Below are 25,068 nucleotides of genomic sequence, written 5' to 3' on the forward strand. Positions count from 1 at the left end.
TGAGGAGTTGCCGGACTGCGAACCAGTGTAGGTCAGCGCCCTCTGCTTCTCCTCATCTTCGTCCTCCTCCATTGCTCCCCTTCTTCCTCCTCCTCCCCCTTCCTCCTCCCCTCCTCCTCCCCCTCTTCCCCCACTCTTCCTCTTCCTCCCCCACCTCCCCTCCTCCTCCTCCCCACCTCCTCCTCCCCCACCACCTTTTCCACCCCCTCCTCCCCTCCTCCTCTCCCTTGCAGTATTGATTACTTGCTGACTCAGTCAGTGCAGCTGTGTGCCCAGTCTGTTTATGCTGGTGATGACTCACTGCCTTTATGTAAGAGGAACCGCTAATAACCAGTGGGCCGTGTACAGCAAGCAGAAGAATAACTAGCAGATAGTGGCTGCTCTGTGAGAAATACGTTTAATGCCACACATTCATCTGTATTTCCAGACAGCAGAAAAATGCTTGAAAACCACACAGCGGGGTCAATATTAACTCAGCGTTAACTGGAAAGTCACAGCCTCAAGAAGGGGTGGGTAGACTCAGGGCCCACGTTAACCCGGACAATCGCTGCCTAGGGTTGCCAAATCTCCAGGATTGCCAACCAGCATGAGAGGAGAAGTGATGTATCTCAACCCCTAAAACAGTCAATTACTCAGCCCAGCCCTCCCAAAGACAATATAGTGACCCACACACGTGACCGACCTGCCAAGTTCTCTTCCCTGATTGAAGTTCAGAGGATATTATGTTTAAGATGGAGTTCTTGGCAGCTGTGGCTCAGTGGGTAGCATTCTCCGGTCTGAGTCAGAAGGTTGTGGGATCAAGAGCCACTCCAGAGACTTGAGCCCATAATCTAGGCTGACACGCCAGTGCGGTACTGAGAGGGTGCTGCACTGTCGGAGGTGCTGTTTGTCGGATGAGATGTTAAACCGAGACTCCGTCTGCCCTCTCAGGTGGACGTAAAAGATCCCATGGCACTATTTGAAGAAGAGCAGGGGAGTTATTCCTGGTATCCTGGCCAATATTTATCCCTCAACCAATGTTTAAAAGCAGATTATCTGGTCATTATTTCATTACTATTTTGTGGGAGCTTGCTGTGCGTAAATCAGCTGCCGTGTTTCCTACATTACAAAAGTGACAACACTTCAAAAGTACTTCATTGGCTCTGAAGCGCTTTGGGACGTCCTGAGGTTGTGAAAGGCACTATAGTAATGCACGTTTTTCTCTCTCATTTTGGGAAAGCCGTATTTCTCCACCCTACAATCCTCCCTCTCTCTAACCTCCTCCAGCCCTACAACCCTCCCTCTCCAAAACCTCCTCCAGCCCTACAACCCTCCCTCTCGCTCTAACCTCCTCCAGCCCTACAACCCTCCCTCTCTCTCTAACCTCCTCCAGCCCTACAACCCTCCCTCTCTCTCTAACCTCCTCCAGCCCTACAACCCTCCCTCTCTCTCTAACCTCCTCCAGCCCTACAACCCTCCCTCTCTCCCTAACCTCCTCCAGCCCTACAACCCTCCCTCTCGCTCTAACCTCCTCCAGCCCTACAACCCTCCCTCTCACTCTAACCTCCTCCAGCCCGACAACCCTCCCTCTCTCCCTAACCTCCTCCAGCCCTACAACCCTCCCTCTCTCTCTAACCTCCTCCACCCCTACAACCCTCCCGCTCGCTCTAACCTCCTCCAGCCCTACAACCCTCCCTCTCTCCCTAACCTCCTCCAGCCCTACAACCCTCCCTCTCTCTCTAACCTCCTCCAGCCCTACAACCCTCCCTCTCGCTCTAACCTCCTCCAGCCCTACAACCCTCCCTCTCTCTCTAACCTCCTCCAGCCCTACAACCCTCCCTCTCTCCCTAACCTCCTCCAGCCCTACAACCCTCCCTCTCGCTCTAACCTCCTCCAGCCCTACAACCCTCCCTCTCTCTCTAACCTCCTCCAGCCCTACAACCCTCCCTCTCTCCCTAACCTCCTCCAGCCCTACAACCCTCCCTCTCTCTCTAACCTCCTCCAGCCCTACAACCCTCCCTCTCTCCCTAACCTCCTCCAGCCCTACAACCCTCCCTCTCTAACCTCCTCCAGCCCTACAACCCTCCCTCTCTCTCTAACCTCCTCCAGCCCTACAACCCTCCCTCTCTCTCTAACCTCCTCCAGCCCTACAACCCTCCCTCTCTCTCTAACCTCCTCCAGCCCTACAACCCTCCCTCTCTCCCTAACCTCCTCCAGCCCTACAACCCTCCCTCTCGCTCTAACCTCCTCCAGCCCTACAACCCTCCCTCTCTCTCTAACCTCCTCCAGCCCTACAACCCTCCCTCTCTCCCTAACCTCCTCCAGCCCTACAACCCTCCCTCTCTCTGTAACCTCCTCCAGCCTTACAACCCTCCCTCTCTCTCTAACCTCCTCCAGCCCTACAACCCTCCCTCTCTCTCTAACCTCCTCCAGCCCTACAACCCTCCCTCTCTCCCTAACCTCCTCCAGCCCTACAACCCTCCCTCTCTCCCTAACCTCCTCCAGCCCTACAACCCTCCCTCTCTCTCTAACCTCCTCCAGCCTTACAACCCTCCCTCTCTCCCTAACCTCCTCCAGCTCTACAACCCTCCCTCTCTCTCTAACCTCCTCCACCCCTACAACCCTCCCGCTCGCTCTAACCTCCTCCAGCCCTACAACCCTCCCTCTCTCCCTAACCTCCTCCAGCCCTACAACCCTCCCTCTCTCTCTAACCTCCTCCAGCCTTACAACCCTCCCTCTCTCTCTAACCTCCTCCAGCCCTACAGCCCTCCCTCTCTCTCTAACCTCCTCCAGCCCTACAACCCTCCCTCTCTCCCTAACCTCCTCCAGCCCTACAACCCTCCCTCTCGCTCTAACCTCCTCCAGCCCTACAACCCTCCCTGTCTCTGTAACCTCCTCCAGCCCTACAACCCTCCCTCTCTCTGTAACCACCTCCAGCCCTACAACCCTCCCTCTGTAACCTCCTCAAGCCCTACAACCACCCCCCCTCTCTAAAACCTCCTCCGGCCCTACAACCCTCCCTTTCCCTGTAACCTCCTCCAGATCTACAACCCTCCCTCTCTCTGTAACCTCCTCCAGCCTTTAACCCTCCCTCTGTAACCTACTCCAGCCCTACAACCCTCCCTTTCTCTGTAACCTCCTCCAGCCCTACATCTATCTGTAACCTCCTCCAGCCCTACAGCCCTCTCTCTGTAACCTCCTCCAGCCCTACAACCCTCCCTCTCTCTGTAACCTCCTCCAGCCCTACAACCTTCCCTTTCTCTGTAACCTCCTCCAGCCCTACAACCCTCCCTCTCTCTGTAACCTCCTCCAGCCCTACAACACTCCCTCTTTCTATAACTTCCTCCAGCCCTACAACCCTCCCTCTCCCTGTAACCTCCTCCAGCCTTACAACCCTCCCTCTCTCTGTAACCTCCTCCAGCTCTACAACCCTTCTTCTCTAACCTCCTCCAGCTCTACAACCCTCTCTCTGTAACCACCTCCCAGCCCTACAACCCTCCCTGTCTCTATAACCTCCTCCAGCCCTACAACCCTCCCTCTCTCTGTAACCTCCTCCAGCCCTACAACCCTCCCTCTCTCTGTAACCTCCTCCAGCCCTACAACCCTCCCTGTCTCTATAACCTCCTCCAGCCCTACAACCCTCCCTGTCTCTGTAACCTCCTCCAGCTCTACAACCCCCCCTCTCTCTGTAACCTCCTCCTTCCCTACAACCCTCCCTGTCTCTATAACCTCCTCCAGCCCTACAACCCTCCCTGTCTCTATAACCTCCTCCAGCCCTACAACCCTCCCTGTCTCTGTAACCTCCTTCAGCCCTACAACCCTCCCTTTCTCTGTAACCTCCTCCAGTCCTACAACCCTCCCTCTCTCTGTAACCTCCTTCAGCCCTACAACCCTCCCTTTCTCTGTAACCTCCTCCAGTCCTACAACCCTCCCTGTCTCTGTAACCTCCTCCAGCCCTACAACCCTCCCTCTCCCTGTAACCTCCTCCAGCCTTACAACCCTCTCTCTCTAACCTCCTTCAGCCCTACAACCCTCCCTTTCTCTATAACCTCCTCCAGCCCTAACAACCCTCCCTCTCTCTCTAACCTCCTCCAGCCCTACAACCCTCCCTCTCTCTCTAACCTCCTCCAGTCCTACAACCTCCCCTATCTCTGTAACCTCCTCTAGCCCTACACCCCTCTGGGACCTCTGCGCTCCTCTAACACTGGCCTCTCGCCCATCCCCGATTTTCATCACTCCACCATTGGTGGCCGTGCCTTCAGTTGCCTCAGCCCTAAGCTCTGGAATTCCCTCCCTATACCTCAATGTCTCTCCTCCTTTAAGACGGTTCTTAAAAGCTACCTCTTTAACCAAGCTTTTGGTCACCTGTCCAATATCTCCTTATGTGACTCGGTGTCAAATTTCGTACGATAACGTTGCTGTGAAGCACCTTGGGACGTTTTACTCTGTTAATGGCGCTATATAAATGCAAGTTGTTGTTGTTGGTCCTTGAGGGGCGGATACCTATTATCCGTACCTGGTCTGGCCCTCATTATCTGGTTGACTCAAAGTCCTCAGGGAATCTAGGGGTGGGCAATAAATGCTGTGTTGCCCACATCCCAAGGACTCGTACTTTGTAACATTTGGCTCATTCAATGGGCTGCCATTTTATTAGATCATGTTTAGTGAACCATTTCTCACCTAGACGGTGTAATGACATGGGTGGACATACGATTGCGGCAGTTCGCGTACGAACTCAAAACTTACTCCTACTGGCTTCCCGCTCGTGGTTAATACCAGCGTTAGAATAGAACAGAAAGGCAAGAGTAGAGCGTGCAGGGAATGTAACACAAGCACATTAAATGGCCCCATCTGACCTTCCCTGGACAGAATGTCTACCCTATGGTGGGTCACCTCACTCCATCCCAGGCCCTGTGGGTGGAGTCTCCATCAAGGTTTGGCCCTCCTTCCAACCTCCTTTTCATCCTCGCTTTTTTTGGCGCTCTCCCTTTGTTCTTTTGCTGCCTTTCTTCTCCCTGGTTGTAATTGGGATGGGCTTTGAGTTTCCAGGGTTGAATCCAAATGAATAATTCCCGCAGGCAAGGTGCTTTTGAAGTCCCTGACCCAGGTATAAAAAGAAAGGACTTGAATTTGTACCGCGCCTTTCGTGACTTCCCAAAGCAATTTAGAGCCAATGAAGTACTTTTTGAAGTGTAGTCACTATAGTGTAGGAAATACGGCAGCCAATTTGCGCACAGCAAGCTCCCACAAACAGCAGTGTGATAATGACCAGATAATCTGTTTTAATGATGTCAATTGAGGGATAAATATTGGCCAAGACACCAGGGTAACTCCCCTGCTCTTCTTCGAAATAGTGGCCATGGGACCTGAGAGGGCAGATAAGGCCTCTGTCTAACAGCTCATCTGAAAGACAGCACCTCTGACAGTGCAGCGCTCCCTCAGTACTGCACTGGAGTGTCAGCCTGGATTTTGTTTTTAAGTCTATGGAGTGAGATTTGAACCTACAATCTTCAGACTCAAAGGCAAGAGTGCTACCCACTGAGCCACGGCTGACACACCTGGATAATCCCAGGGAGAAGCAGGGTGGGTCACTTGTACCAAAGCCAGGGAGCGCGGGCAGCAAACTCACGTGGAATGTGGGGACTATTGAGTTCGCCCACCTCGGTCTGGGTTCCCTCCTGCTATTCGAGTGGGAACCCCTCCCAGAGATTTGCGCGGTTTTTGCACCGATTGGCTGTGTGGACTGTGCTGACCCCTGACCTCTCGATCCCACAGGAGACGAGCGCCCCGAGGAGGTGAGCGGTGGCGGGGGCAGTGGAGGGCCCTCTCGGACGGAAGCAGAGACGCGGGGAGAGGCCGGAGGAGGAGGAGGAGGCTCGGGGCGGAGAGCGGGACCTGTCTGCTGCCGCCCGCGCCAGTGCTCCATCAGGCAGCTGAAGAAAGCCCTGTGGGGATCGGCGGTGGTCCTCAGCGTCTGCTCATCCTGGGCGGGCACCAGCCAGCTCGCCAAGGTCACCTTCAGAACCTTTGATGCACCCTTTGCCGTGACGTGGTTCGCCACCGCATGGAACTTTCTGTTCTTCCCGCTCTACTACGCCGGTCACGCCTGGAGTTCGGAGGAGAAACAGTCGCCACTGCAACGATTCAGGTAGGCGCCTCTCTGCCCAGCAGGCTCAGGCAGAATAGGGGAGGAGGGCGTCTGACCCACATACAGATGGGGGGAATAATAGGTGTCAGCTGTGGCTCAGTGGGTAGCTCTATCTCGCCTCCAAGTCATGGTTTCAAGACCCCTCCAGAGACTTGAGCACAAAATCTAGGCTGACACTCCCAGTGCAGTACTGAGGGGGGGACGTCTTTCGGATGAGATGTTAAATCGAGGCCCTGTCTGCTCTCTCAGGTGGACATTAAAGGTTCCATGCAATGCTACCTGTAAGCTGCACGGCCGCACAGTAATGGGAAAGATCCCGCGCAGGCTGCTCATTGGGCTCTCCATTGTAAATACTGCGCGTGTGTGGAAATTTAAAGGGTCTGCGTACTAAAAAAAACAGGCCACATAGAACAAAGCGCAGCTTACAGGGAACATTGGTCCCATGGCTACTATTCGAAGTACTGCGGGGGAGTTTTCCCTAGTATCCTGGCCAATATTTATCCCTCAACCAGCATCACTAAAAAAAAACAGATTATCTGGTCATTATCACATTATTGTTTGTGGGATCTTGCTGTGCACAGATTGGCTGCCGCATTTCCTACATTACATCAGCGATTACACTTCAAAATGTATTTGATTTGGTGTGAAATGATTGGGACGTCCTGAGGGATGTGAAAGGCGCTATAGAAATGCATGTCTTTCTTTTCTTTATTGGCAATTGGGATTCTGAGGTTTGTTGGGGGGTGGGGAAACAATCAAGTGGCCTGTGATTCAGGCAAATGGATTCTCACACCCCAATTCTCGATCCGCGGTGAGATTGTGCAGAGCTCTGCGTGTCCGGAAAAGCTCAATGGTAAAATTTACCCCGATGGTCTGCTCACCCATACCGATTTTTCTGCTTAAAAATCAGATAATTTTCCTCCCCCTCAGTTTTATTATCTTTGAGCACTTCCAGTGAGTGATGCCTCTGTCACTTACACTGGAACATCTTGTACTTATACACTCCCAGCTCATTACACGGGTGACCTTTTTCGCTGGTGCAGAAATGAGAATCAGCTTTGTAATTAATTTCCCCCCCAATGGTGACATTATTCCCCTCGGGATCTGTTCTTGTCTTATTCACAGCTTGTCGTGAGAATTCACTGCCCTGTCAATCCACAGACTCATACCCAAAGTAACGCTGAGGGGGTGCTTTCCTTTCCCCAAATGTTAAGTCAGCTTCCGTTACAAGTTTCTTCCTGAATTGTGTTGTGCAGTGTACAAGTCTGTCACTAACACCTTCCAAAAATGCTTCGTCTATTACCCATCTCCAATTGTCCTTGAGAAGGTGGTGGTAGGCTTTCTCTTGAACTGCTGCAGTCCGTGTGGTGAAGGTGCTCTGTCAGTGCTGTTAGGTCGAGAGTTCCAGGCTTTTGACCCACTGACGATGAAGGAAGGCATTTAAACAAAGAAAAAGATTTGCATATACATCGTGCCTTTCACAACCTCAGGATGTCCCAAAGTGCTTTACAGACAATTAAGTACTTTTGAAGTGTAGTCACTGTTGTAATGTAGGAAACGCAGCAGCCAATTTGCGCACAGCAAGCTCCCACAAACAGCAATGTGATAATGACCAGATAATCTGTTTTTAGATGTTGATTGAGGGATAAATATTGGCCAAGACACAGGTGAAAACTCCCCTGTTCATCTATGGATAGTGCAATGGGATCTTTTACGTCCACCTGAGAGGACAGATGGGGCTTCGGTTTAATGTCTCATCCGAAAGATGGCACCTCTGACAGTGCAGCACTCCCTCAGCACTGGCACTGGGAGTGTCAGCCTGGATTTTGTGCTCAAGTCTCTGGAGTGGGGCTTGAACCCACCATGTTTATGCCTCATCTCAGTTGAGGCGTACCGGCCTCCAAACTGAGTTCCATTGAGGCCAAGGATATGGTATCTTCCAGGGTGGAGGGTCCCTGCCCTCGCCCTCACCCCTCCCCAGCAACGGCCTTGTTTGGGGCCGGACAGAGGGTCCAGCTTCAAACGGGGCTGGCCGGAAGCTCCAGTGCAACATCAGGACCTGGGCCCAGCTGGTGTCCCGGGTGGAGGCTACTACGGTTCCAGCAGACACCCGCCACAGTCAGAGTCTGCCAGGGCAGTGGAGGGAACTCGGGGCCATTCCACTCACCTCGGCTCTGTGTGGTGTTTTAGTGAGTAGACATGAAGGGATCCAAGTCTGTAAGGAGCTTTGCGCACTTTGACCCCTTTTATATCTGAGCCACTTGGGATATTTATAAGCCAGACACCCTCAGCATTGAACCAATATTGACGCTGTGATTGACATTCCCAGATTTTGATGTTCATCGATTGTTGTGCTTGCTCAAAACATCGATTTATTTTCAGCTGCCATTGTGTCCTCGGCTCTCAATTATTATTTCAAATTATATTCAATGTCTATTTACATTTGCCTACTTGAAAAAAACAATCAATATATTTTCTAGTGGGGAGCATATGCCGTGCAGGAGGATGCTTTGGTTACCATAGCAGCACCTCTAGGAGTATTGGCGTGGCTCAGTGGGTAGTACTTTGCCTCTGAGTCAGAAGGTCGTGGGTTCAAAGTCCCACTCCAGAGACTTGAGCACAAAATCTAGGCTGACACTCCCAGTGCAGTACTGAGGGAGTGCTGCACTGTTGGAGGTGCTGTCTTTTGGATGAGACGTCAAACCAAGGTCCCAATCTGCCCTCTTAAGTGGACGTAAAAGATCCCACGTCCATTATTTTGAAGAAGAGCAGGGGAGTTCCCCTGGAATCCTGGCCACGTTTCCTCCTTCAGCTAGCACCATTTGGGAAACCAGATAAATTGGTAATTTGTTCATTAAAATAAATGTTCGTTGGCAACCAGCAGTCTGAGCAGACCTGTGCAGAGATACGATGAAGATGGAAATGTTTCCATCCATCACTTCTGTATAGTTTTGTTTGAGACGGCCATCTTTAAAGGTTGTTGTATTCTAAGATTTTGATTCCAACTACATGAGCCTAATTTGTGACATTTAACTCTCCTCCTCCCCGTTAGGGAATGCTGCAGGTTTTTTGGGGACGATGGTTTGACCATCAAAATATTCTTCACCAGGACGGCCCCGTTCTGTGTCCTATGGACTTTAACAAATTACCTGTACTTGCTGGCCCTGAAGAAGATTAGTGCAACGGATGCCTCCGCTCTGTTCTGCTGCAACAAGGCATTCGTCTTCCTGCTTTCCTGGATAGTTCTACGGGACAAATTCATGGGCGTTAGGGTAAGTGACCTCACCAGGTTATAAGGCGCTCTTATGCTGCTGCCATCTCATAGCTCGGGGAAGGAAGGAAAGAGGAAGGGTGGAGGGCTTTACAGCCAATGAGGTACTTTTGATGTGTAGTCACTGTTGTAATTTAGGAATAGCAACAGCCAATTTGCGCACAGCAAGCTCCCACAAACAGCAATGTGATAATGATGTTGGTTGAGGGATAAATATTGGCCAGGACACTGGGAAAACTCCCCCTGCATTTCTTCATAATAGTGGCATGTCCACCTGAGAGAGCAGACAGCCTCAGTTTAACATCTCATCTGAAAGATGGCACCTCCATCAGTATTGCACGAGAGTGTCTGCCAGGATTATGTGTTCAAGTCTCTGGATTGGGGACTTGAACCCATGACCTTCTGACTCCGAGGTGAGAGTGCTGCCCACTGAGCCAGGGCTGACACATGGTGGCTATGCCTACTGGAATTTTGTTCAGAGGCGAGATAGACCAATCACTCACTTGCCTCTTCCTGGCCGCTGCCAATTTTAAAGTAAATCGGTAGTCTTCATTGGTGGTGGCACCATGACCTCAATGCTCTCAATAAGCGTAATAACCAAGATGGCCACTGCCACAAATTGTAAAGCTCATTCAGGAGGGCATCCATGATAGGCTTTTCCCCCCTCAAGACCCAGCCTACGATATCAAAGGCCCCTTAGTGCTATCGACTTGTGATGGTCATGCACATTTGACGAATCTTACTGGTGCCTGGCATCAACAATAACAGCAACTTATATAACGTCTTTAACATAATAAAACCTCCCAAGGCGCTTCACAGGAGCATTCGCAAACAAAATTTGACACCAAGCCACATAAGGAGCTATTAGGACAGGTGACCAAAAGCTTGGTCAAAGAGGTAAGTTTTAAGGAACGTCTTAAAGAAGGAGAGAGAGGCAGAGAGGCTGAGAGGTTTAGGGAGGGAATTCCAGGATTTAGTGCTTTGACAGCTGAAGACACGGCCGTCAATGGTGGAGCAATGGAAATCGGGGATATGTAAGAGGTTTCAGTGCTATCATTTGGCAGCAGGCTTTAATGTGCAACCAGCTGAGATGAATCTACCCACTAAATTAAAGGGTACTTGTGACTGTTGTGTAACCTCATTGAGAAGGTCATGTAGATGAGTGAGAAATACCCGGGAGTGAGTCACAAAGTTGCAATCAAATAACAATTGAAACCCACGGGGATTAGGCTTTCAGGTGTCAACCATGGCTCAGTTGGTAGCACTCTCTGAGTGGGAGGGGCTAGGAGTGAACAGGCGTGACTGGTTGCCTGATTGCAGCTGGGAGTTGGAGGGAGTTTTGTAAAAAGTTGGTGGTGGGTTTTGGGGTTTTGTTTTCAGGTTTTAGGGCCTTTTTTGGCCCACAAAAACAGCCAGATGGCTGCTGAGGGGTCCGGAGTGCCGGGCCCCTCAGAGGACATTGTTCCCGAGAGGAATTTAATTAGGGAAGAAACTGTGGTGGGAAAGGAAAAAAAAAGCCCAAAGATTTGGGTCGGGACCTCAGGAGATTTGGTAAAGAAAACACGGTGGTGGTGCAGTGTGAAGATAAGAAGATTCGAGCTTGGGATATTATCCAGCCGGTTCATGAGGACTGTGGCGAGGGAAGCTGCTTTGCCTGCCGACATAAGCCAAATGTGGGATTCGAGGTGACGGTCAGTGGCCGTGAGGAGGTGGAAAGACTGTTACTCAGTCTGAAAGTTGGTGAGAAATTCTTGGAGGTGACTCTGCTATATTCAGAGGAGGTGGTGGTTTCATTTTTAAATTGCCAGTTTACATTGAGGACGAAGTGCTAAGCAAGAAGTTGGAGTCGTGGGACATAAAAATCTGTTCTGCAATAAAGAAGAGGTATTATCCGGGAACACGGGTAGCAGACGGAACCCGGTATGTAAAGGTGCGGTTCCCTGAGGGGGTGAGGTCATTGCCGTACAGTATGAAGTTTGAGACACTGGAAGGAGTGCAGTACTTTCGTGTGCTGCATGATAACCAAGTAAAGGTGTGCTATTATTGTCTTGGACATGACCATCTCGTAAGAAACTGTCCAGACCTGTATTGTTACAATTGCGGTGAGTCGGGACACATTGCTCGGAGCTGCAAGGCGGTGGCATAGTGGTTAGCACTGTTGCCTCACAGCGCCAGAGACCCGGGTTCGAATCGGGCCTCGGGCGACTGTCTGTGTGGATTTTGCACATTCTCCCCGTGTTTGCGTGGGTTTTCTCCGGGTGCTCCGGTTTCCTCCCACAGTCCAAAGATGTGCGGGTTAGGTTGATTGGCTATGATAAATTGACCCTTAGTGTTAGGGGGATTAAATACGTGGGGTTACAGGGATAGGGTGGGATATGTGTTGGTGTAGGGGTTACGGGGATCGGGTGGGATATGTGTCGGTGCAGGCTCGATGGGCCGAAATGGCCTCTATCTGCACTGTGGGGTTTCTGTGATTCTGTGAACTGTGGGGTGTGTCGTAAAGGCCCCACCCGCTGTGAGTGTGTGGCAGAAGGGAGCGATATGAGTGATGAGGAGATGGGAGAAGGAGCAGGAGATGAGTGTGGAACGGCCGGAGGAGCGGTGCAGTCAGAGGACACAGCCGGTAAAATGAAGGCAAAAGGAGCACAGGAAGAGGCAGAGGATAGCGGAGCGGAGAACGGGATGGAGATGGCGGAAAACACACCGAGTGCTGTGGAGGGGAACAGAGACAGCAGCAGGCAGCGAGGGTCGAGTGCAGACTCGAGCCTTAGTGCAGTTCAGCTCCCCCTGGGGAGTCTGGTGTCTGTGGGGGGAGAGGAGGCGGGAGCGGGGTGTGTGGTGGATGTGGGTGCTCCGGGGAGAGGCGGGGAGTCGGATATCTTGGTGAGCGGGAGGGGGCAGGACGGGGAGAGGGTGCAAGAGGCAGGAGCCTTAAAGGGACAGCAGGATGGGATCGGCGAGATAGAGATGTCAGAAGGGAACAATTTAGGTGTGCCATTGTCCCGTGGAGTGAGGGAACAAGGTGCAAGGGTCAGAGGTGGAGATGTGGTCGAAGGGAGCGGCACAGTGGGAGAAACTGCGATAGCAGGAAGACTCTCTATGGGAGATGAAGTATCTGACGGGGAGCAGGATTATGTATCTGACGGGGAGCAGGCACAGGGGGTTGCAGAAGAGTTTGAGTGTGAGGAATTAGAGGGGTACAGAGACATGGAAGTCGGGGGTGGGGTGGCATCATGTGGAAAGGGAAAGGTTAGTGAGGGGCAGAAGGAGGGAGAAAGGGCAGCTCCTGGGCCCAAACTTAATACAAGGAAGAGGCTGAAACAGCAGGGAGGGGTCAAACAGGAGGTGAAAAAGAGCTGGAGACTGCAGGAAAAAGCAACAGCTGCCCGAAAAGTTGAGAAGGAGCATGAGAGGAGGGAAGAGCCAGAGATTAAATGATGGGGAGATTCGGGCATACTTCCCTTCTTTGGAGCCATGATTACATTGGTCTCGATTAATGTGAACGGACTGAGGGGTGAGAAGAAATTGCAGCAGTTGTTGCAGGGTTTTAAAGGTTTGGACTTGTTGTGTCTGCAAGAAACCTTTTGGGATGAGGAGATCCTAGAAAGAGTTCAGAAGGTTTGGAAGGGAGAGGTGTTTGCAAGTTGTGCAAACAATAACCGTAGATGGGTGGCTGTTTTGGTGAGTCCGTCCATAGAAGAGAACGTTGCCTTGGTGGACAAGGACACTGAGGGGAGATTTTTACGGCTAAGGGTAAAAATGGAGGGATTTAATTGCGATCTCTTTAATATCTATGCACCGAACGACCATTGCAAGCGTCGCGAGTTTTTTCGGGGGTTATTCACTGAAGCGGCAGAGGTGGAAAATCCTTGTATAGTGGGGGATTTTAATGTATTTTTATCTCGGATGGACATTTCAGCCCAGATGACCTTTAAGGATGGTAACTCCAGAGGGATGATTGTAAAAATGATGGCAAATTTAAATTTGAGAGACTTATGGAGGGACCGGAACCCCATAAAAAGGGAGTTCTCCAGAGCAGGTTGGGTGGGTGATGTTTTAAAACAGAGCTGAATAGATTTTGTGTTAATGCGGGAAGGGTTAAGTTCTGAAGTGATGGAGATTTATTATAAAAAAGTATTTTTTAGTGACCACTTGGCTTTGGTTCTTAGAATTAGGAACAGCAGAGTTAAGATCGGTTCAGGGGTGTGGATTTTAAACAATCAATACCTGAAAGCAATTGCTTATAAAGAAGGGATTATAAATATAATAAAGAATGCTCGGAAGGAACCTTTGTTCTTGAAAGAAAGAAGAGTTTGGTGGGACAATTTCAAATATGAGGTAAAAGTTTTTTCGGTACGTTATGGGAAAAAGAGGGCGGCAGCTAACCGGCGTCGAGAAGAGAATATAAACAAAAGGTTTACAGATGTCTGTAAAGCAGTTGACGGAGGGGATAAGGGAGCTGAGACTAAGTTCTGGGTGCTAAAGGAAGAGTGGGAATTATTGCAAGCTGAAAAATGCAAGGGGGCCATTCTCCATGCAAAGGCTAGAGATGCATTGGAGGGCGAAAGTTGCACTAGATATTTTCTAGAGCAAGAGAAGCTGCGACAGAGACTATCGTTAATTGAAGAGTTGAAGGTTGAGGAGAAGATCGTTCATGAAAGTGGGGAGATTTTACAGGCGGCTAGCAGCTTTTATCAAGAGTTATATACAAAAGAAGACATTTCCAATTTGGCGATGGAGAAGGTTACTGCTTTTATTGAAGAGGGTTTAAAGGAGGATGAGAGAAGCATGTGTGACAAAGAAGTAGGATTAGCGGAAATAAAAGTAGCAATAAGTGGAATGAAGGGGGGGAAAAGCCCAGGATCATTCAGTGGATAAGGATTTTTTTATTCAAACATATTTAGCTGTGTTAAATGTAATGGTTTTTTATCCAAGTATTTTCCGATACAGAGATCAGTGAGACAGGGTTGTCCCCTGTCCCCATTGTTGTACACATTGGTAGCAGAACCATTAGGTTACATGATGCGAAAGAAACAAGGTGTAGTTGGGATTGTGGTCCCCAGTTCTGGGCTGGTGTCGGTGATACACCAATATGCAGATGACACAACTTAACATTGAGAAATGGGGAGTCAGTGACTATGGATGTAGTGGAGGAATATTGTAGAGCTTCAGGAGCCAGAGTGAATTATAGTAAGTCCCAATGCCTGGTTGCAGGGAGGGGTAGGGGGGAATGGTTGGGGGAATGTCCCTTTAAGGTGGTGAAGGTTTTGGAAGTTCTGGGGGTGCATATGGGGTGCAAGAAAGACAGGGATGAAGTGGATCGATTAAATTGGGAACCGAAGGTTACGAAAATTAAAAAGATTTTGGGAAGATGGGAAAGAAGGTGGTTGAAAATGCAAGGAAGAGCGACAGTGGTGTCTGCTCTCCTGTTATCTAAGCTATGGTACTTATTGACGGTGGAGGATATTCCTGAGTGGGCAGAAAAGTCCATCCGAGAGGCTTGTGTGAGGTTTTTATGGGAAGGGAAACCAGCCTTGGTGGCTTACAATACCATCATTGGACGGAGAAATCAGGGAGGACTCAATTTCCCAGATATTGATTTGAAGAAAAAATCCTTTAGAATCAAATGGGTGAAGAGATTTCTTCAGAAGTCAAATACAAGTTTTTGGAAGAGTTTTGAGCATTTTTTTAAACGAAGTGGGATAGGAGGGCAGGGGATATTGTATATGGAATACAATAATATGTTTTTGAAATCGATTAAACTTCCTCCCTAGGTTTTATAAGGGGGTTGTAGAGACTTGGGCCCAATTTTTAAAAAGTGTGCAGTTTATGCCCAAGGGGGCTGAGGAATTTTTAGAACAGCCCTTATTTTTGAACAGGTGGGTCAACATTGAAGGAGAGGTTTTATTTAATCAAGCTTTTATAAAAGCTGGGATTATATCTGTGAATGATGTATTATACGAGGTAATTCCAGGTTGGTTGCCGGAAGCGATAGTGAGGGACGTGGTGTGGGAGGAGGATCAGGTGGTAGAGGAAAAAGCAATAGGAATCATGTATGAGAAGATTGTGAGGGCAATGCCACAGGATTGGATGGAAGAAATAAATGCGGAAATCTCCAAAGGAAGTAAAATGTGTCCTGCTTTTCCAAGCTTTGTACTGGAGAAAGGGGGAGAGTTGGTCCAATTTGACAACTGTAATACTCGAGATTTCTATGAGGTATTTAGAGAATGGAGATTCAAGACACCTGCTGGTCAGGAGTTTTGGCAGAGTATATACCCACAGCTGGACTTCAACAGGGTTTGGAAGGGAGTGTGGGCGAATTTTAAATGTCCAGAATGGATTGAACTGGATTTCAAATTGGCTCATAACCGGATTTTTACCATGACGGTCTTGTGCAAGATTGGACGAGTGGAGGCGGCAACTTGCCCAATGTGTGGGACACGGGATGAGACTCTGTCCCATTTACTGGTGTTATGTCCGCAGTTAAATTACTTTAAGTACTATGTTCGGCAGTTGTATGAAGCTTTTTTGCTGGGTGGGGACCGAAGAGCAAGAATGGGAATCCCGTGGGACTCAATTTTGAGATGAGGATTGCAGGAGAGTCTGCCCGAGTCTAGTGGAGCGGCAGTTAATTTAATGTTCAGTTTAGCTAGATTCGTGATTGTGCAAAGAAGGAATGCTCTGTTTTTTAACGGGAGGAGAATCAATCTGAAAGAGTATTTTAAATATAAGCTAAAAGATCATTATATGGCTCTGTGGATGTTTTATTCAGAAAGGAATTTAAGGACAGTATTTTACAACCAATTTTTAAAGTACAATCGATTGGGCAGCACGGTGGCATAGTGGTTAGCACTGTTGCCTCACAGCGCCAGGGACCCAGGTTCGAATCCGGCCTCGGGTGACTGTCTGTGTGGAGTTTGCACATTCTCCCCGTGTTTGCGTGGGTTTCCTCCGGGTGCTCCGGTTTCCTCCCACAGTCCAAAGATGTGCGGGTTAGGTTGATTGGCTATGATAAATTGACCCTTAGTGTTAGGGGGATTAAATACGTGGGGTTACGGGGATCAGGTGGGATATGTGTTGGTGCAGGCTCGATGGGCCGAAATGGCCTCTATCTGCACTGTGGGGTTTCTGTGATTCTGTGATTTCTGTGAATATATGTTACAGGTGACAAATTAAACTTCAGGTTTTGATGTTAAAATGTGGTGGCGGAATGGCTGTGCAGAGCAGCGGAATTGATTTGTATGATACAATGAAATGATCACGATGTTGTAAATGTTCTTAATGTTCAATAAAGTATATTAATAAAAAAAAAGTGGGTAGCACTCTTGGCTCTGAGTCATGGAGGTTTGGGTTCAAGTCCCACTCCAGAGACTTGAGCACATAATATCTTCAAATAATGCCATGGGGTCTTTTCTGTCTACCAGAGAGAGCAGACGGTACATCATTTAACAGGAGTAGGCCATTCAGCCCCTCGAACTGATCTGCATACTAACTCCATCTACTCGCCTTGGTTCCGTTAACCTTGCCTAACAAAAATCTATCAGTCTCACTTTTGAAATTTTCAATTGACCAGCAGTTCAGCAGCTTTTTGGGGGAGAGAGTTCCAGATTTCCTCTACCTTTTGTGTGAAGAAATGCTTCCTGACATCATCCCTGAATGGCCTGGCTCTAATTTTAAGGTTATGCCCCTTGTTCTGGACACCCCCCCCCCCCGCCCCCCCAACCCCACCAGAGGAACTAGTTTCTCTCTCTCTACCCTATCAAATCCTTTAATCATCTTAAACACCTCAATTAGATCAGCCCTTAATCTTCTCAAGGGAATACAAGTCTATGTAACCTCGGTATCATTCTGGTGAATCTGCACTGCACCCCCTCCAAGGCCAATATATCCTTCCTCTGGTGCAATGCTTGAACTGAACACTACTCCAGATGGGGTCTGACCAAGGTAAGGCTCTGTAACAAGTTCATTCGAAAGATGGCACCTCCAACAGTACAGCACTCCCTCACAACTGACTCAAAGGTGCAAATGCTACCGACTCTGCCATGGCTGACACCGGCGGTGGATAAACCCATTTACTTGGTGTTTAACTAGAGTTAGATGCATGGTGGAGCCCATTGTCGATGGTTTTGTTTGCTCTTCTCTTGGCCAAATGCCCAATGGCACTGTCTGCTCTGGTAATAGGCTTGGGGAGTTCAACCTGTGGTTTCTGAACCCAGGCAGTTTGCCTCTCAAAGATCGGGCAAGTTCTTTTTGTACTTCGTTCTTATTTGCAGGTTTGTTGTTTGATGTTTGTGGGCCTCGAGGTTTGGAAAGGGCTGTTCCTTAGCGCTGTTGTGCCAGTGGTGGAAAAATCTGTTTCCACTGGCAGGAGGGTCAGTAACCAAAGGACACAGATTTAAGATAATTGACAAAAGAACCAGAGGGGAGATGAAGAAAACATTTTAACACAACAAGTTGTTATTATCTGGAATGTGCTGCCTGATTTACAAAAGGTAAATCATGCTTGACTAATCTACTGGAATTTTTTGAGGATGTAACTGGTAAAATAGATAAGGGAGAACCAGTGGATGTGGTGTATTTGGACTTTCAGAAGGCTTTCGATAAGGTCCCGCATAAGAGATTAGTGTGCAAAATTAAGGCACATGGGATTGGGGGCAAGGTATTGACTTGGATAGAGAACTGGTTGGCGGACAGAAAGCAAAGAGTTGGAATAAACGGGTCGTTTTCTGAGTGGCAGGCAGTGACTAGTGGGGTACCGCAAGGATCGGTCCTAGGACCCCAGCTGTTCACAATATATATTAATGATCTGGACGAGGGAATTGGATGTAATATTTCCAAATTTGCAGACGACACAAAGCTGGGTGGGAGGGTATGCTGTGAGGAGGATGTCGTGAAACTCCAGTACGATTTGGACAGGTTGGGTGATTGGGCAGAAACATGGCAAATGCACTATAATGTGGATAAATGTGAGGTTATCCACTTTGGTAGCAAAAACAGGAAGGCAGATTATTATTTGAATGGCAATAGATTGGGAGAAGGGGAAGTGCAAAGAGACTTGGGTGTTCTTGTGCACCAGTCGCTGAAGGTAAGCATGCAGGTGCAGCAGGCGGTTAAGAAGGCAAATGGTGTGTTGGCCTTCGTAGCAAGAGGGTTCGAGTACAAGAACAAGGATGTCTTGCTGCAGTTGTACAGGGCCTTGGTGAGACCACACCTTGAGTATTGTGTGCAGTTTTGGTCGCCTTACCTGAGGAAGGACGTTCTTGCCATGGAAGGAGTGCAGCGAAGATTCACCAGGCTGATACCTGGGATGGCAGGAATGACGTATGAGGAGAGATTGTGTCGATTGGGCTTATACTCACTGGAGTTTAGAAGATTGAGAGGGGATCTCATCGAAACCTATAAAATTCTGTCAGGCCTGGACAGACTAGATGCAGGAAGGATGTTTCTGATGGCCGGGGAGTCCAGAACCAGGGGTCATAGTCTAAGGATAAGGGGTAAGCCATTTAGGACTGAAATGAGGAGGAATTTCTTCACCCAGAGAGTGGTGAACCTGTGGAATTCTCTGCCACAGAGGGTGGTGGAGGCCAGCTCATTAATTATATTCAATAAAGAGTTGGATATATTTCTTAAGGCTAAAGGGATCAAGGGATATGGGGAGAAGGCAGGGACAGGGTACTGAATTTGGATGATCAGCCATGATCTCATTGAATGGCGGAGCAGGCTCGAAGGGCCGAATGGCCTACTCCTGCTCCTATCTTCTATGTTTCTATGAAAGGGTAGTGGAAGCAAATTCAATAACTTTCAAATGGGAATTGGATAAATACATGAATTAGAGAAATTTGCAGGGCTATGAAAGAAAGAACTTGCATTTCTATAGCGCCTTTCACGACCTTTTGAAGTGTAGTCATTGTTGTAATGTAGGAAAGAGCAGGGGGAGTGGGACTAATTGGAAAAGCCCTTTTAATAGGGCTGTGCTCGGCTATAATGCCCTCCATGGTCCAACAGCCCACCGGCACGACGGCCCTCTGGGCGTGGCAGCCAGAGGCGCGCCATGTGACTGGGACCCAGGAAAGGAGAACATAACTTAAGAAATAGGAGCAGGAGTAGGCCATTTGGCCCTTCAAGCCTGCTCCGCCATTCAATAAGATCATGGCTGATCTACCTCATCTCCACTTTCCTGCACTATTCCCATATCCCTTGATTTCCTTAATATCCAAAAATCTATCGATCTCTGTCTTGAATATACTCAACGACTGAGTCTCCACAGCCCTCTGGGGTAGAGAATTCCAAAGATTCCCCACCCTCTGAGTCAAGAAATTTCTCCTCATCTCAGTCCTAAATGGCCGACCCCTTATTCTGAGACTGTGACCCCTGGTTCTAGACTTCCCAGCCACGGAAAACATTCTCCCTGCATCTACCTTGTCAAGCCCTGTAGGAATTTTGTATGTTTCAATGAGATCATCTCTCATTCTTCTAAACTCTAGAGAATATAGGCCTAGTCTACTCAATCTCTCCTCATAGGACAATTCCCCCCCATCCCAGGAACCAGTCTGGTGAACCTTCGTTGCACTCCCTCTATGGCAAGTATATCCTTCCTTAGGTAAGGAGACCAAAACTGTACACAATACTCCAGGTGTGGTCTCACCAGGGCCCTATATAATTGCAGTAAGACGTCTTTACTCTTATACTCAAATCCTCTTGTAATAAAGGCCAACATACCATTTGCTTTCCTAATTGCTTGCTGTACTTGCATGAAGGGGGTGAAACTGGGAACAATAAAGAGAGATTTTGGACAGCCTTTCTCCCCCTTCAGTAAGTTCAGCGAGGAAGAGTATGAAAAGAGAAGCATTCTCTACCCCTCTCTACTCTTCATGGCTTAAATTGACAAGCAGAGGGAATCCGAGCACTGTGCTGAGCTGATAGATATTCAGGAGAAACACATTTACCCAGAGAGTGGCGAGAATGTGGAACTGGTTAGAATTGATGTTCAAGTGAGGAACAGCTCAACAAGGTCGCCATTGCAACAGTCACCTCATTATAACTGAACCGAGAGTTTATAACTTTCATGAAAGAGTGAATGAGCTGGGGCTCTTTTCTCTGGGAAACAGATTGAGCGGTGACCTGATAGAGGTCTTTAAAATTATGACAGGGTTTGATAGGGTAGAGAAAACGTTTCACTTGTGGGGGTGTCCAGAACTAGAGGTCATAAATATGAGATAGTCAGGCTCGGTAGCATAGTGGTTATGTTACTGGTCTAGTAATCCAGAGGCCTGGACGAATGATCCAGAGACGTGAGTTCAAATCCCACCACGGCAACTGGGGAATTTAAATTTAGTTAATTAAATAAATCTGGAATAAAAAGCTAATATCAGTAATGGGGACCATGAAACTATCAGATTGTCATAAAAACCCATATGGTCACTAATGTGATTCCAGACCCACAGCAATGTGGTTGACTCTTAACTGCCCTCTGAAATGGCCCAGCAAGCCACTCAGTTGTAACAAACCACTATGGAAAATAATAATATGAATAAAACCGGATGGACCACCTGGCTTCGGACACAACGGCACACCCAGCCCAGTCGACTCTGCAAATTCCTGCTCACTAACATCTGGGGACTTGTGCCAAAATTGGGAGAGCTGTCCCACAGACTAGTCAAGCAACAGCCTGACATAGTCATACTCACAGAATCATACCTTTCTGCCAACATCCCAGACTCCTCCATCACCATCCCTGTCTCAGCGGCAGGACAGATCTACTAGGGGTGGCGGCACAGTGGTATACAGTTGGGAGGGAGTGGCCCTGGGAGTCCTCAACATTGACTCCAGAGTCAAGGAAGCAAGGAAACCTCCTGCTGATTACCACCTACCACCCTTCCTCAGCTGATGAATCAGTACTCCTCCATATTGAAGACCATTTGGAAGAAAGGTAGCAAGGGCACAAAATGTACTCTGGGTGGGGGACTGCAATGTCCATCACCAAGAGTGGCTCGGTAGCACCACTACTGGTCGAGTCCTGAAGGACATAGCTGCCCGACTGGGCCTGCAGCAGCTGGTGAGAGAACCAACATGAGGGAAAAACCTACTTGACCTCGTCCTCACCAATTTACGTGTTGTAGATGCATCAGTCCATGACAGTATTGGTAGCAGTGATCCCACACAGTCCTTGTGGAGACGAAGTCCTGTCATCACACTGAGGACACCCTCCATCGTGTTGTGTGGCACTATCACCGTGCTAAATGGGATAGATCTAGCAGCTCAAAACTGAGCATCCATGAGGCACTGTGGGCCATCAGCAGCAGCAGAATTGTATTCCACCACAATCTGTAACCGCATATCCCTCACTCTACCATTAACATCAAGCCAGGGGACCAATCCTGGAATGCAGAAGAGCATGCCAGGAGCAGCACCAGGTGTACCTAAAAATGAGGTGTCAACCTGGGGAAGCTGCAACACAGGACTACATGCATGCTAAAAAGCGGAAGCAGCATGCTATAGACTGAGCTAAGCTATCCCACAATCAACGGATCAGATCAAAGCTCCGCAGTCCTGCCACATTCAGTCTTGAATGGCGGTGGACCATTAAATAACTGATGGGAGGAGGAGGCTCCATGAACATCCCCATCCTTAATGATGGTGGAGACCAGCACGTGAGTGCAATGGACAAGGTTGAAGCACTTGCAACCATCTTCAGCCAGAAGTGCCAAGTGGATGATCCATCTTGGCCTCCTCCTGAGGTCCCCTCAGTCTTCAGCTAATTCGATTCACTCCACGTGATATCAAGAAACGGCTGAGCACACTGGATACAGCAAAGGCTATGGGCCCCAACAATATCTCGGCTGTAGTGCTGCAGATTTGTGCTCCAGAACGAGCCACGCCTCTAGTCAAGTTGTTCCAGTACAGCTGCAACACTGGCATCTACCCGACAACGTGGAAAACTGCCCAGGTATGTCCTGTCCACCCAAAAAAAAGGACAAATCCAATCTGGCCAATTACCGCCCCATCAGTCTACTCTCAATCATCAGCAAAGTGATGGAAAGTGTCATCGACCGTGCTATCAACCGGCACTTACTCACCAATAACCTGCTCATCGATGCTCAGTTTGGGTTCTACCAGGACCACTCAGCTCCAGATCTCATTATAGCCTTGGTCCAAACATGGACAAAGGAGCTGAATTCCAGAGGTGACGTGAGAGTGACTGCCCTTGACATCAAGGCAGCATTTGACGGAGTGTGGCATTGAGGAGCCCTAGTAAAATTGAAGTCAATGGGAATCGGGGAAAAACTCTCCACTGGCTGGAGTCATACCTAGCACAAAGAAAAATGGTTGTGGTGGTTGGAGGCCAATCATCACAGCCCCAGGACATCGCTGCAGGAGTTCCTCAGGGCCGTGTCCTAGGCCCAACCATCTTCAGCTGCTTCATCAATGACCTTCCCTCCATCGTAAGGTCAGAAGTGGGGATGTTCGCTGATGATTGCACAATGTTCAGTTCCATTTGCAACTCCTCAGATAATGAAGCAGTCCATGCCTGCATGCAGCAAGATCTGGACGAAATTCAGATTTGGGCTGATAAGTGGCAAGTAACATTTGCGCCACACAAGTGCCAGGAAAGGACTATCTCCAACAAGCGAGAGTCTAACTACCACCCCTTGACGTTCAACAGCATTACCATTGCTGAATCCCCCACCATTGAACAGAAACTTAACTGGACCAGCCACATAAATACTGTGGATACAAGAGCAGGTCAGAGGCTAGGTATTCTGCGGCGAGTGTCTCACTTTCTGACTCCCCAAAGCCTTTCCACCATCTACAAGGCACAAATAAGGAGTGTGATACAATACTCTCCATTTGCCTGGATGAATGCAGCTCCAACAACACTCAAGAAGCTCGACACCATCCAGGACAAAGCAGCCCATTTGATTGGCACCCCATCCACCACCTTAAACATTCACTCCCTCCATCACTGGCGTACCGTGGCTGCAGTGTGTACCATCTACAAGATGCACTGCAGCAACTCGCCAAGGCTTCTTCGACAGCACCTCCCAAACCCGCGACCTCTACCACCTAGAAGGACAGGGGCAACAGGTGCATGGGAACCTCCAAGTCATACACCATCCTGACCTGGAAATTTATCGCCGTTCCTTCATAGTTGCTGGGTTAAAATCCTGGAACTCCCTCCCTAATAACACTGTGGGAGTACCTTCACCACACGGACTGCAGCGGTTCAAGAAGGAGCTCACCATCACCTTCTCAAGGGCAATAAGGGATGGGCAATAAATGCTGGCCTTGCCAGTGTTGTGTATGTAATATGTGTGCTACTTTGAACCTATGGACAGGACTGCACTACTTGTTGGGCGTAGTGATACGCAGTACCACTCCTGGCCATAGGGGTATAAATAGTACTGTGGGTACTGATCCCCCTCAGTTCCCGCCTGTGGGCATGAAGTAAAGACCTACGTGTAGTCCCTACCTCCAACCAGTAAAGACCTGTTTGAGTTATACGTTTAAGTCTTTGTGTTAATTGTTCAATACAATACACATACTTAACACTGGCGACGAGTCGGTTCGAACCCTGCGGCAGTTATTCCACAGCGGCTTCGTCCAAAGACAGGACGTTGAAGAGAGGTTCCAATCCTCAACACCCCACTGAAAACTGAAGGGCAGCAGAAATCCTGACAGCTTCCAGCGACTGGAAGCGACAGGCATTAGGACCCTGAAGCCTCCATCAACGACTGAAAACGGGAGGACAGAAGACATCCTGCAGCTTTTTCAACCTCGGTGGTGGGTAAGCCAAGCAGCGTTGGCTGCAAAGACAGGGCTGGGGGAAGTCGGAGGTAGAAGGGCAATCGATCGAAATCCCTGATAAGGGCCGCACTCGGGCTGGAAGGCGCAGCGTCGGCAGACACTGAGGGCGCGAGCGGGTAAGCCAGAGCCCGGGAGGGAGCGAGCAAGAGCCGCCGAGCGGGTGAGCCAGAGGCCGGGAGCCGCTTCAAGCGGGAGGCGCTTAGCGGGCCAGCGATCGCACCGGTGATAAGGGCTGAGAACCGTTTCGGGCGGGCGGCGCACCAGCGATCGCACAGGAGATAAGAGCCGCAGTCGGGCTGAAAGTCAGCGACGAGAAGCGCGGGAAAACCGCCATTGAAGTGGGCGGGGAGAGCGAGAAGCGCGGGAAAGCCGCCATTTTTCGCGGGAAAACCGCTGGGGAAGAAGGCAGAAGCGGGAAAACCGCCATTTTGTGGGCGGAGGATGACGGCAAGAGCGGGAAGCCGCCATCTTGGATAACAGTTAAAAAAAAAAATCTGAGAAATTGCAAATCTGATAAAGTACTACAATGCCTAAACACGGGAATATTAGCAACTTTGATAGTGACATCGAAGATTGGGCCATATATGTTGAACGAGTTAAAAATTATTGTAAGGCCAATAAAATTCGTGAGGCTGATAAAGCACTAACATTATTAAATTTAATGGGTGCGAAGACATACGGGCAATTGAAACACCTGTTATCACCAGATGAACCGGCGGATAAGACGTTCGATGAGATTGTTACTGTCCTGAAAGATCATCTAAACCCCACGCCGCTGATGCTAGCGGAACGATTTAAATTTTACGACAGAAGGCAGCTACAGCATGAAAGCAATGCTGATTATTTGCTGGAATTGCGTAAATTA

At 49.1% G+C, this 25,068-nt stretch overlaps 1 protein-coding gene across 1 annotated transcript in view; it reads left to right on the forward strand.

The window, feature by feature from the left end:
• The window catches only part of LOC147112452 (solute carrier family 35 member F3-like), a 127,942-nt gene that overhangs the window by 89,365 nt on the left and 13,509 nt on the right, over positions 1–25,068 (forward strand). Inside the window, exons 4-5 of the mRNA XM_085996727.1 lie at positions 5,758–6,127; positions 9,180–9,399. Coding sequence (XP_085852853.1) covers positions 5,758–6,127; positions 9,180–9,399 — 590 coding nt within the window. The remainder of the gene's footprint in view (positions 1–5,757; positions 6,128–9,179; positions 9,400–25,068) is intronic.

Source organism: Somniosus microcephalus, chromosome 9 (assembly GCF_052327205.1).
Source record: "Somniosus microcephalus isolate GS21.2 chromosome 9, FLI_Smic_1.0, whole genome shotgun sequence".
Taxonomy (NCBI): Eukaryota; Metazoa; Chordata; class Chondrichthyes; order Squaliformes; family Somniosidae; genus Somniosus; species Somniosus microcephalus.